The 14,165-nt window shown below is 38.5% G+C and overlaps 1 protein-coding gene across 1 annotated transcript in view; it reads right to left on the bottom strand.

Moving 5' to 3' along the window:
* The window catches only part of si:ch211-186j3.6 (neural-cadherin), a 263,441-nt gene that overhangs the window by 125,080 nt on the left and 124,196 nt on the right, over positions 1–14,165 (bottom strand). Inside the window, exons 13-16 of the mRNA XM_026378538.1 lie at positions 12,733–12,982; positions 8,983–9,110; positions 8,553–8,739; positions 2,803–2,946 (exon numbers count right to left, since the gene is read on the bottom strand). Of these exons, the coding sequence (XP_026234323.1) occupies positions 2,803–2,946; positions 8,553–8,739; positions 8,983–9,110; positions 12,733–12,982 (709 nt within the window). The remainder of the gene's footprint in view (positions 1–2,802; positions 2,947–8,552; positions 8,740–8,982; positions 9,111–12,732; positions 12,983–14,165) is intronic.

The raw sequence follows: 14,165 nt of genomic DNA, 5'->3' as shown, positions 1-14,165 counted from the left end.
CCCTCTGATGCTGAATCATCACTTGAACTGTATTTCTCATCAGCTTTGGATCTGCTTTGGTATTCAGTAGTCTGATTATATATAAAAGTTTGAGTAAGTAAGTCTGTCTGACTGAATTGATGACTCACAAAACCAATCATCACAGAACACAATAAGAAATCTTATATGTGCTGGAAGCTATTGAGATCTCCTCTGTTAGTCTATCTCTGTCTTTTACACAAGCACACAAACAAACACACACAAACACACATGCGGGTGCACTGCTTCTTTCCCTACTGAAAAGTAATAAACAACAAAGAAACTGAAGTGATTTATAAAAAAACAGGGGCATATTTTCAAGTCCAATTTTAGTCCGATCATCTCCAAAAAAATCACAAAATGCAGCTAGAAATTTGTGCTCTCGAGCACTGGCTGTGACTAATTAATTGTAACTAATATCCAGCTAATACCAGGCTGTCTTTAGTTTGTTCTTTCAAGAATTATAAGGACCAGAACTCAAGCATTAATGGTAGACTGAATAAACTGAGTTACACAAATAATATCTTCATGCAATCGCACCCAGGAGGTAGAGTATGTTTCAGAATATAATGCTGCCTATTTTTCATCAGAGCTGACACAAATAATAAGTTTTACAAATGTGTGTGTAAAAAAAAAAAAAAAAGCCAGACATTCAATATGTACACCAAACAAGAGTGAAGTGAAAAGGGTTACCGATAGTGACAAACCCACACAGAGTAATCATCCACCTGCTTCAGTCTCGAAAACAGGCTACAAAGCTCCATTGTTTTAACCAAAACAGTGAAAATACATATTTTATTTAGTTAGTCTAGCTGTTTTGAAGATGAAAATTAATTTAGTTAACAGGTTTTGTCTACAAGAACACCGTGAATGCATGTCTCAGGGTTACACCAAATGTAAAATGTAAATAACGATAACTTTAAACAACATTAAGAAATTACTAATAAATATCAGGTAGAAGAGTTCTGGGATTGTTTTAAAAAGTGTGGTTGGGATTGCTCCCTATTTCCTGTCTCACTCCATCATACATGTCTATTAAAGTGAAAATGTCTAGTTTGTGGTGTTGCAGTATCCTATCCAAACACCCTCTGCCCTCCCCTTCCCCATTCACATCAAAACTGATCAAAAAAACAATTAATGATTGAGTTTCTTTAGTAGTTCCATGGGGGCTCTCTTACATCCCTCACTAGTTCAGTGAGAGAAAGTCAGTGGAAAAGACTGGCTCAACCTCAAGTAGGGGGTGATTCAAAGACTGTGCGGATTCTCTGAGTGTGGAATACATGCACACCAAACTGATCTTGCTTAACATGCAAATGCAGCACCGTTCACTTGTCAGTGAATTACCTGCAGTTTGTCTACCATAGACATGGTTGCTTTTTTCTCTTCTGAGATCTCCACTCACATACATCATGCAAACTGTGCACAAATCCACTAAATGCTAATATTGGCTAGTGCTAACACTGTAACTGTAACCAAAGCATTTATCCACATCGTACTTCTTGGTGGTGGCCACGTATCAGATTCAGTTTTTAGTTTGCTTTAGTCCACTTCTTGTAACTGCAACCACTGTATTAACTGTGTTTCAGTGGCTAAATAAAGAGTCATACTGTAAGCTTCTTTCTTTTCAGTTCTGTTGAAGTGGAAACATTTTGTTCGCTCCCATTCAGCTGTTTCTTGATGTCCGTGTAACAGAAGAGACACTGCAGCAATCAATAGTCACTTACAATGGGTATTTCTTTGTTGCTGATCTAGAACTTTATAGAACAGTTTTTTGTTCAATCAGGTTCATACCTAGTTTAATCCACTGTGCACTCTTATATTCTGTGAGACACTTGTCATTCCTTAAATTAACTATGGGCTTTTGTTTTCTGTCATGAACTGACTGGATTGATTGTCCCATCATGTTTCACCACAGACCTTTAACCAAGTCTTTATGGATCTCTGTGACCTCTCAGTCTTTTAATCAGTGTTTCATTGAAGTCAGAAGCTGAAAGTGCTGTCTTAACCCAAGTTCACCTTTGGTAAGGATTATACTGTAGCTCTATTAGCTGCGGCCATGTGGAAGCATGTGCCATACAGTTTCTCACCTGCTGGTGACCCACACAGAAAAAAACATGTCCACTGAATGAACTAAAAAAAACACTTTCTCAAACTTGGTATACAAGAAGTTTGGTAATAGTTTTAAAGTTACAACAGGTGAAGAAATAATGGAAAACACCACCTCCTTATTAGAAGACTCCAAGGACATCTAACAGCTCCACATTCAGCTTCTTCAGAGAAGAAACATCTTAGCAGTGAGAAAGGTTTGACTAAAGTGAACAAAAACAGCTCCAAGTAGAGAAAGTAAACTTTTCAATGGGAGAGAAATTCTTTTTTTTTTTTTTTTTTTTTTTTTTGCCTTACATTGAAAGGTTATATTTAATGGGTTCTTCTGTGGTGGGTGATTCAAACCTACACATTATTGTGTGTATTTTTCTTTTTTTTTTTTCATGACTTCGTGATATGTTTTGTAGTGCAACTTGTTCCTTTTCTCCTCCAAGTGAAAGGAGGTCAGACCAAAGCAGTGAAGTGAAAAGTGAAAGTGAGGAAAGAGTGGAGCACTTTAGAGCAATGTGCTTGGATAAATGGGCGCCATCATAGCTTGATAGTACAGACCCCACTACCACTCCTGCGCTTCACATTCTGTATTTACATCGCCCACCTTCAAAACACACACACACACACACACACACACACACACATATATACAGTACAGTACATATTGCTTTTTTCCACACTACCCACCTTCGTCCCCATCATTGGCACTGACAGTGAGAATGGCGAAGCCTACGTCAGCATCCTCGTCCACATCGACTTCATAGGACGCCTGAGCGAAGGCCGGCTTGTTGTCGTTCACGTCGCTGATAAAAACGCGAACATATGCTGTGTCTGAAAAGAAAAAGAAAATGATATGAGAGAGTGAGAGGCACAGAGAAAGGGGAATGAGGTAATTATAAACAGGTGGTTGTTCTTATTCTGTCAGTGTGAACGTGAATGTCTGTCTGTCTCTGTGGATAGCAATGATTTAGTCACTTTACGTCATTGTGCGTGCTCACACATCCACTGAAGCAGATGGAAAAAAAGGCTTCTTTACACGTACAGACACAAAAATAACATCTTTTGTCTTCTGTGTTCCATCAATTGTTGTTTACCACTTTTCTAATATATGTCATCTTTTTTCACATTTTCTGTTTTATCATTAAATCAATCTGTTTTTTTTTTTTTTTTTTGTCTTCCATAGCTGAGCACAAAGCACCACATGGGGCATCAGTGCAAGGCTCCGCAGTTGAGCAACTCAACGTGCTAAAATTTTTTTCATATTGGTATCAAAACCAGCATAATTTGCAATCCAGGCTTGAAGATGAGATAAATTATTTAAGCAAGGGCAGAAGAGATGGAGCAGAGTTCATAGCACAAATCGCAAACTAATGCAGTTCTCAGAGTACTTTATGTGTTCTTCCTCCAACCCCTCCCTACCTTTCCTCTGTGACAGATTCTGAACATATGCAAAGTGTAGTAACATCCCCTCTCCCTCCCTCGCCTCTGCTAATCCTTCCTGTTCAGCTGTGTTTTCACACTTCTAAAGACATATGTGCACAAATCACATCCTAAATCCCAGCCTACATAGTAGCTTTTAAGTGATAGGTGAGATTGTTCTTTGCCAGTGAAAACAGTGTTGATCATGTTTATTTACTTCACTCTCATTTGCAATATTTCATGCTTTACACACGTATGTGGGCTTATAATATATACATCAATATTCTTCAATTGCTGACCTCTATCCACCACTATATTAAAGGAACCAAGTGGATTTCATGTCGTGGCCGATTAATCATATTTTGTTTTTCTATCAATTGTTTTCGAAATGACAAATTACAGTGATTTCATGTAGCCATTTCTGTGCATCAAATAAAAACAACATTATGTGTGGATTTTGAAGATTATATTCACATAAACAGCAAATATTATATTACACTGTTCGTGATCCTAGTGTATGTGATTTCTGTTGTCAGATCTGGATCATCAGCAATTGTGTATTGCATTGCACACAAAAAACTTTCTTCTGAAACTACAGTCTGATCCTATACTATGAAATGAAAAGTTTGTCATGCAAGAAATTGCAAATACAACGCTGTGTACTACAGCCTTCACAGGGAAGCACAATCTGGCACTAACAAGATTAGAACAGGGAGTGGGAGACCCTGGTGCAGAGGGGCCAAATAGAGGACAAATACATTCCTCAATTGGCAGTTTCATTAAATGATGATCTTTCAATGCCATACCTTTCCCTATGGATGGTGCATGATGGCATCGATTTTGGCCCACAAAAGGACAATGACCCAAAGTCCAGCTCTGCAAGAACTATTTCAGAAGGAAACTAGTGCTACTGTGGAGTAGCTGCACAGTCTCTGGATCTCAACCCTACTGAGCTAGTTTTACTGTACCATATGGTCAAACTGAGCAGTTTAACTATGTGTACACCAAAAGTCTGCAATTCTGTTTTCTTCTTATTTCTTCTTATATATAACACGTGTTAAAGACAGAAAGAAGTTGAATTATGTGAATCACAACTAAAAATGATACAAAATAAATACATTTAAAAAATAATAATGCTGAAAAGGTTAGATATTTTACCTAATAACATCAAAGTGAATGCTAAGCCAAAAAGCCCTCTGAGAGTTGAATGCTCTAAAACACCTCAAATCAAAGGTAACGTTGTCCCATTTTGGGGTAAAGATAGGATTCTCCCTTATATTATGAGAGTTGCATGCATTTTAGAAAAAAAACATTGAAAATTGTTTATCTTAAATATGGCGCTTTAGTTTCAAGCTAGACAGCTGAGTAGTATCCTCACGTAAGAGATTTCAGCTGAGCACTCAATCCATAATTCCTCATAGTAATAAAAGTGGTGAGAACTGGCAGGCCTGTTTTTTTACAACTGTGGATGCGAAAATTTCCTGGATGCATTTTCCTACAATATCACAGCAATTAAGGGGGCAGCAGTAGCTCACGTGGTGAAATAGTTGTCTATAAACCCCAGTGGTTTGATTTTTGGTCCTCTTGGCTACACGTTGAGGTGTCCTCAGACAAGGCACAGAGACCCTGGGGTACTGCCAATATGTACTGTTTGTTAGCCATCCAAGAACAAATTTCCCCAAGGAGATCAATAAGTAATAATAATATTATTAATAAATGGTTCATCATAGAAAATTCCAAACACAGAATTATTTTTTCCTTTATCCAGTAAAACTATGGGAGTGTGGCCTCACATCAGAAGCATTTAAATGGTGTTAATAGGATATTTTAAACATCATTTAAAATGAAATGAGTTTATCTGATTCTCTTAAATCAATGAAGGCAGCTGTCCCTTTTACCTTGTTGCAAGCAGTGCTTGACTTGGAATGAAAAAAAAAAAAAAACAATACTCATGGGCCTTTTATCTGAGATAAAATACAATGGTATTGCCAGCATAATCCTACATAAAGTGCATCTCCATATAAATATGTACATAAATTAATGAGCAGCATACAACAGCAGTAATTATTTTGGTTATGTTTCATCAGTCATTGTTGACAGATGCAGGCTTTGTATGAAATGACACCATTATAATTTCAAGGAAGCTTCAATGGAAAGAGGTTCAAGAGAGAAATCAGATTTATTTAGGCTCAAAAATTGATTTTTAATAATCTTTGGAAAAATTATCTTCCTCCTTTAAAGGGGAACAGTGATTGAGAGCATGTTTTGTTTTTTTTAATGATGGAGTAATCTCACTGGTAACACTGGTTAGCTGCCATGCTCTTAATAAATCTAAATACATCCTAATTTCTACACTTTTAGTTGTGTTTTAGAGCACAGACAAACAGCATTCCTTCAGTTGGGATGAAATCAAGATATGTTTGATTACAGGTTTAACTGATTGTTGTGTAAAATTTGCTTGCGCTCCAATTACAGTAAAGGCTTTTCCTGTGGTGATTGCTATTTCAGCTATACCGACAATTGCAATTACATGCACTGTAAATGTGTTTTGATGCATGTGCATAAGCGTTAAATAGCATGTCTGTTAATTTACTTGTTACCCGTCCTTTCTTATGCAACATCATTTAATATTCATAATGGAAGAAAAAAATAAAGAAGTGAACCAACTCCCACTGCTTCACTGCAGTCCCTCAACCACTGCTCTGCTTAATATTTAACTTCTGTTTACGTTGCCACAAATGTCAGAGTCAAACCTAGAGAGACGATCTGTTAATAATCTATGATCATATTTATTAAAAATACATTCTGGTCTGTCTTTCTGTTTCTTCAACACCTCTCTTTATCCACCCATCTGTCTCAACATCTGTTCGTATGTTCCTTTCTCTCTGTTCAACCATTGGAGCATGTATGCATTTCATCTCAAAGCCAATGGGAGAGAGAGCTGGAGTGATTGAAGAAGAGAGGGACCAAGGGAGGCAGACGGAAACAGAAAGATCATCCTTCAGAAGGGCGGGGTGAGCAGATGTGGCAAAGAGACAGAAAGAGGGAAACAGACATCATTATTTGGAGCCTTAAATAAAGTCCACAGAGCAGCTGTCTGCAGCCCCCCCTAAGACCCCCCACCCCCCTACCCCCTAGCTGATCATCTTCTTTCTGTCAGTATAACAGAAATCAACATCACTGCATAAACTAGATCACAACTGCAATATCAATAGAATCTCAATAATGTCTGAAATTAAATCAGCCTGTTTGCATTTCTTTTATCTGATACTGAGTAAAATGTCTCAGATCACATGAACACTAAATTACATGGGTAATATACGATAAAGTCTGCTAAGAAGTGTACACATAAACATTATCTTTGTTGAATACATTGTGACTACAACTGCATTTCCTTAGATGAAACTGCATAGGTAGCAATTACTTCATCTTTAATGTAATTGCTCCAGCTGCTAAATGTGATGTAATTCAGCGCCGTCTGACTCTCAATGTCACATTGTGATAGGACATCGAGTTTCCAATCCTTGTCTTCATTTAATTTCTTCCTTACAGATTTGCGTAGCTTTAGAGCACTGACAGACTGACTGATAGTGAAGTGGTGGGTTATTCAGGACTGATTCACTGCATGTTCCAAACTACCTCCCGAAGCAACATTAGCACAAGAATGGTTTGGGGAGAGCTTCATGATATTGATTTTTCATGGCTGAGCAGCAGTGCACAAGTCTGAGATCACTATATGCTGTGCCAAGTCTTGGTTGAATCATGCTTCACTAATTGGAAGTCTAGTGGGAAAACCAGGTTTGGAATAATTATGTTAGGAGAACTCTACTCGTCTAAGTGCTCAGCTCCAGTTGTTGGTGGATGAATAATGACCTGGAGCAGTTTAACATAGTTTAGGTTAATACTTTTAAAATCTTGCCAGTACTACTACCACAACATTCATGGCTCCATATTTTTCCACTTGCACCCTTGAAAAAAAGCGAATATTATGGTAAAATACTGTATAAGAAGTTGAGTCATGGGAACTGGACTTTGTTGTTGGGTTGAAATGCTTTACTACTCATTCAAGTAGCTTCTTCAGTCTGAAGATACAGTGGTTGATTGGAGACCACAAATGTATCCTTCAGGTTGGTTTCATTTTATACCTGGCCTGATTAGGCTCAGTGGGTGGAACAGTGGAAGAGGAGAGTGTGATTTGATATAACAGTCCCACCTCACCACATACTTGTCTACTTCAAACCCATAAACACACTCACTGTGCCACTGTGCACAAACAGGTTTATACAGAAATGGTATTGCCAGTTGTCCATGAAAGAAGTCGACTGTCCTGATTTAAAGCTCTATTCCAACCTTTGGAACGAAATGGAATTCCAACTCTGAGCCACCTTTATCACATAATCACCATCCTCTCTGACACCCCTGTGGCTGAATGGGAACAAATCCCTGAAGACACGTTCCCGAATCAGGAGGAAGGCCCATAATATCACATGAGACCCTTGACATATTTTATCTCAATACTATCAGCTGCTGCCATCAAAGAGAAGATTTAGAGTTCCACAAGCTAGACTGAAGAGATTAAAAAAAAAATCTTTTGTTCTTCAGTCTATCAAACTGCTAGTAGGCCTCAGCGACTGCCACTGAAAGTGTGAACGGCAGCTGCCTTTCCACCAGGTCTGAAGTGATAAGTGTCGGTGTTTGTGATAATGTAATATGTGTGGTGTTGGTTAATTAAATGCTTTTGTTTTGTTGTGTGTGTTGCTTGTGGGATGCAAGTCAAATTTCAGAATCTGACAATAAAAGTGATTAGTTAATCAATCTATTTATGTATTTCCATATATTAAAGAAATGACTCATCTTTTTATAAGAATTATCAATTATTTCTTGGTGTATAGGTACAAACTTACTGGGTAACTTTTATTTATGCAATATTTACTGTGTTTAATATTCTAATACACTACAGTCTACGCCTTATTGTTGCTATTGCAGCATGGTCTGAAGTAGTGTCACGTCTTACTTACCAGAGTTGGGCTGCCCGTGCTTGCTGGGCCGCGCTGACTCCCAGCCATCCACAGACTGAACCTCTAAGAGGTAGGAGCTTTTGGTCTCACGGTCGAACACAGCCTGTGTGTAGATGAATCCCAGCTCCGGGTCAATACGGAAATACTGGTAGTCCCCGCTTCGATCCTCCAGCAAGGAATAAGAGATCTAGGTGGTGGAAAGGTTATGGCAGTCATTATTACTGTATAGAGAGAGGAGGTCAGGTGTTAAAACACAGTTCATTAGGGCTAATGCAGTAGGCACAGCAATGATAACACTGAAGAAAAGAGAGACTAAAAACAAAAGTGAATGTATAAAGAAGGAAATTAGTTCTCAACACCTCTTCCAACTGATCATTCTAAAGAACAAACAATTGACTTGTGATTCGAGCATGTGGAGGTCTGTTTTTACCTTGCCGTTAAGACCCAAGTCGAGGTCATTGGCTGACACCTGGAAAACCAACGTTCCTGATTCTGCCCCTTCTGTGACCGATGCCTCATAGATGGAGGAAGTGAAAAATGGCACGTTGTCATTTACATCTAAGGAAAGACGATAAAAGGAGGACAGAAATATACCTTTAGCATTCAGTTTGGTGACTTTACTTCTGTAGAATCATCATCAACAGCTAATGTGTGAGTCTCAAGGCCCAAATTGCCTGAAGCACTGGGAGGCAACATCCATTTAGCCGTTTCCTATACGTGCTTATTACCAACAACTGCTTGTTGGTAGCACACTTACCAGTGAAACAGATAATTTCCATTTCCGAACAGTCAGCTCAGCTTCTACTTTCCCTCCACATTAGAACTGCTCTTTTAATTTATTACAGACCTTGTCTGAACAGCAGTGAGAATTACTGTAATTACACAAATCTCTTCTGTAGACGTAATCTCCACTTTATCATACTCGCGTCTCCAAAATGGGTCACACCTCTCCCATTAGCCCTGCCACTGAACTTTGTCTTTGTGATTGCATATTTTACTGTAAATCCTTTTACTCTGATCAGGGGAGCCAAAAGTGTTTAAAAAAAGACACATGAACATACACATATCCTCGTCATAATGGAAACAATAAAATAACCTTTGGAGGACTGACCCTACAAGTCAGTCCTAACGTCAGTCTGCTGCCTTTATCATCACCTATACTCAATAATTTCTTTCATACATTTTATTATAAATACAAATTAGATTGGCTCCAGCAACCCTCTGACCCTTAACAAAAAAAAAAAAAAAAAGATGGATGGATCTAAATACTAATTATCCTGTTAAAAAACCTCATCTAAAATGATGTGTATTCTGTCATAGTAGGGATCAAGGTGTTGATGATCTTTCAAAACAAAAGCCTGGATCAAAAAATCCACAGTTCACTTTATCTCTATGACTGAGCTTTGGTTACACTGGATCTCCAAATCAAGAAAGAGAATCTGAAAAAGGCATAAATCAGGGCTTGTTTTAGAATCAAGTGGCTGTGTAGGTAACCTCAATGATTCAAATGGTGAGAACAGCCAATGCTGTTAAACTACTTTGTTGAAAGACAAACGCTTCCAAGGCATTCAGTCAGACTCGTTCTTGCTCACCTGTCGCTGACCCCTTGTCAATTTTGCAAATCAGTTTACCTCTGTTTCTTTAAGTGAATTACTACATGTTCCTCACATCCATCTGTCTTCATCTAGTCTAAATGCTCCACCACCCAAAGAGTTCATGTCAGTCACACTGTCTTGATCTCTTTGTTACTGAGCCTGTCTGTTCTGGTTTGATCCCTGACTTGCTGCGACTAATGTAACCGGCGGATGTTGCTTAAATTAGATGAAAACTGGCTGGCAATAAAACTGACTAAATCCTAGATTATTTCACCTCTTTGTTCACTTGTCTAAATGATTCTGCAACAGCATGTCAGCATTTGGACTAGCAGCACCTGCACGGTTTTCTGGGCAATACCAAACACACAGATCATATTAGCACAGAGCATTGACTTATATTGCATTTTAGAATTCAATTTAAGATCCTGTTTATTACATTCAAAGCCCTCCACGGTTTGGATCATTCGAACATTTCTGATCTTTAACCCCATATTCTGTAATCTGACTCTTCAAGTGTGCTGGCTGAAAGCTTCCACAAGTCCTGCAGTCATGTTAAAAACAATGAGAGATTGTGCTTTTGTTGTTTCAGCTTTAATAGAATGGAGAATCTCAATACGTCAGCAAGTGTAATTCATTACTGTTTTATACCGGCATCTATTCAACCTAATTTGGTTCTAGTCACATTTGATAGCTACTTTTTATGTACAATTGAGTTAAAAAATGGTAACTATTTAAATGTTTTTTTATTTGACAATTTCCTGCTCAAACTTCTAAAGGAATCTAAATAAAGTAGACACAATCTACTGTAAGATAAACTGAAACATTACAATAGGTCAGTTTTTTTTTTTTTTTTGAATGGTATTGGTCAATAAACCATGTGAAGGTGCTCCTTCCCTTCTAAGTAGATTTCTGTATAATGTGATGCAAACCTGAAGTCACTAGAAGAAATGTGGAAATCAATATCCCACTCTTTTAATGTAAAGATCTGACTATTGAAGAAGACGTGATAAGAGTTTTTCCTAGTTTTAACAAATATTAAACTTGCCTAGCATTGTATTTGTGGGAAATATAATCTGGAAAATGGAAATATTGTAAGTGGTCAGTAACATATTGATTTATATTAGTAATACAGCAGTTGTCAGGGCTACGGAAAATATGCAGACTGCCAGTTTTTCTGTTATGATTTTATTTTTCAAACCCTGCCAAGAGGAGAGTTAATGCATGCATTAGGGCAGTCAATAGAGGGCACAGAATGTGAAAAAGAAAGTAGAGAGAGAGTTGCATGGTACAGTGCACAGGTAGCAACAGAAACCACTGAGATAGAATATGAGGTTTGGCTGAATAGTACAAGCCAAATTTTAACTTAATTGAATACAGCCAAAAGCGTTACATAAATGACTTGAATAGAGCAACGTATTAAATCTAATGTGGCTCCATGTGGCATTTTATTCCCCTCTCCCCCTGCAAATGTCTTTATCTATGAATTAAAAATGGGGCCTTAAATCCATTACGGACCTGCCTCCCTTAGCTGCACTGTCTCTGGAGGAGTCAAAGAGCTTTCTTATTAAGACAGATAAGCGACAGGAAGAGTGAGCAAAAAGAGGAGAAGGGGAAGTTAGGAGAGGGATAGGGTCTGTGTGAATTAATTATTTCTCACTGGATTAAGACCATTTTGAGTCTGTGTGTGTGTGTGTGTGTGTGTGTGTGTGTGAGGGGATTAAATACAGGGGGAGTCTGGGGCATGTGGGGTAGGCAGAGTTATTTTGAGGAAGAAGGTCAGGGGCTCGCAAACCACCATATTAAGCAGTGATGATGATGATGATTTAAGCCTACTGGACACCATGGAAAGAACATTAAGTGAAACAGAGCGACACCAGGCATAAGTAATGACATTTGGAAGCACCACAGTATAGAGAGATATAACAGAGAGGTGAAAACTGATGCTCTTTGCAGATGATAAAAGATTTTAACTTGAGTCCCTGATAAAAACTTCCCAGCAGAGGAGTTGGGTCAGTGGGGTTAAGCATATGTGTTGCACTCTTGGGCTCATGACACTCGCAACAGCTGGCAAGCTCTGCAAGTAATTTGGATTTATGTAGCTTTGGAATCCAAGCTTTAAACGACTCCAATGGAAAATTTAAAGGCAACCTGATTCAGAGAGCACTACAATACCACTGTGCCTTCTGTTCTTCACAAATACCCTTTATTCTTTCTCACTTCAGTTGTGTTGTAGAAGGGTGCTTTTTTCGGGCCACCGTGCAAATTGCTCAAGTAAAATCCATTCCATTCATCCTTTAGCTCATAGCGCACTGATGAATGAAATGTCAAACACTCAATTTGTCCACAGTTCCTTAAACCTTAAATACTCACATACTGCACATCACATTGTTGCAGTTAGTGTAGAATAGTTTGGAGAAATACTTTTTAGTTTAATTTTCATCTGTCACAACAATTGTTGTAACTGTTGAACAACAGTCTACACAGGAGGACTGTGGTGTTAAGAGACAAGTATATTGGAGGAACGGAAAAGTACTTCCAATATTTAAAACAAAGGAAAATAAAAGAACAGTTTAAAAAGAACGCACCTGTGACATTTACATAAACCGTGGTGAAGGCCGCCAGCGGTACAGCAGCGACATTCTGAACTCGAACCCGCAGCATGAAGTTTCTGGTGGTCTCATAGTCCAGGGGCTCTGCTACGAGGATTGATGCTGAACCATCCTCTCGGTTGGGAGTCAGGTAGAAGCGAACTGGCATGTTGGTCTCTGGGACCAAGCCATCCTCCAAGTTGTAAGTCACCCTGGGATCCCCAAGAGGGGAGGTGGCTTTGATAGTCTGTTTGGAACAAAGGTAACGATAAATGGTAACATAAAGGGAAAAAGAAATCAGTATAATAGACCTTACTTCACCTATTTGAGCCTGCATATCACTGTGGGGTTTTTTGAAAACAGTGGAAACCCATAGTCACCTCTTGTCAACACGACAGCTACACTACTAGACAGACTTTTTCCTATTTCTTATCTAATCTACAGGTTGTGTCCATATATTCATGCTAACCTAATTTATGGGCATACATAAAGTAGGTTTCTCACTTTGGAAGGAAACATATTCATACATGATCACTTTGTAGTGTAAGTGACAGAGTAACAGAACTCCATAAACTGAGAGTAATTTGCATTTGACAGAACTCTGGCATGCTTCCAATTATCAATTCTGAAAGCTGGGAAAATGGTGAATGCCAGCAGCGATCCTCAGGACGCTAACAAAAACGAGGACAGCTGCTGCTGAGCTTCGGTGGAAGTGTACATTCCAAACAGACAAAAACATGATGAAGACATTTCATAGCCCATAATAATAAACACTAAATATTAAGGCAGTGAGTCTCAAACTGTTGGACCAGACAACAACCTGCTGAAATCCAGTGGGATCAAAGAGAAATGCACTCTGCTCTTCATTCTGCATTCTCCCTAAACTAATTAAGAGGAGGCTATTCAAAGCTGATGCCATACACTCGCCAATTAAAATCAAAAATGTCGTATTGGATGTGATGCGGTTTGACTATGTGTGACCTAGCTGCATTCACTCAACCTGGAGAGCATATCAGCTACAATAATGAGACACCCCATCAGGCATGCTGCATTTGTTAACTGACTACTGTACTGTATGCTCTGCTTTCAGGAAATAAAAACTTCAAATTTCCATGGTGGAGCTATTACAACCCTCCGAGACTCATTGCATCTTCGCATAACACTCAAATCAACGGTGAACTGCCCATCTCGATTAATACATTGTCCTTTAGGGATCTCCATCTTTCTCCCTTTACCAGCATCTCTGACAAGTACACACACACACATTCTCAAGTAAACTACTCTCCTCTGTCTTTTCATTTTCATCTTCTGGTTTAAAGTATTCTTCAGAAACTTTAATGGACTTAATTGCTTTCAAGAGATGCTTAGAAAAATACTGTTGATTAGCTGAAAATGCGTCGGCGACATGAAAAGCAATGTCTCTGAATAAT

Source organism: Anabas testudineus, chromosome 3, assembly GCF_900324465.2.
Source record: "Anabas testudineus chromosome 3, fAnaTes1.2, whole genome shotgun sequence".
Classification (NCBI taxonomy): domain Eukaryota; kingdom Metazoa; phylum Chordata; class Actinopteri; order Anabantiformes; family Anabantidae; genus Anabas; species Anabas testudineus.
The sequence above is the reverse complement of the archived record's forward strand: the minus strand, read 5'-3'. Positions and strand labels throughout refer to the sequence as shown.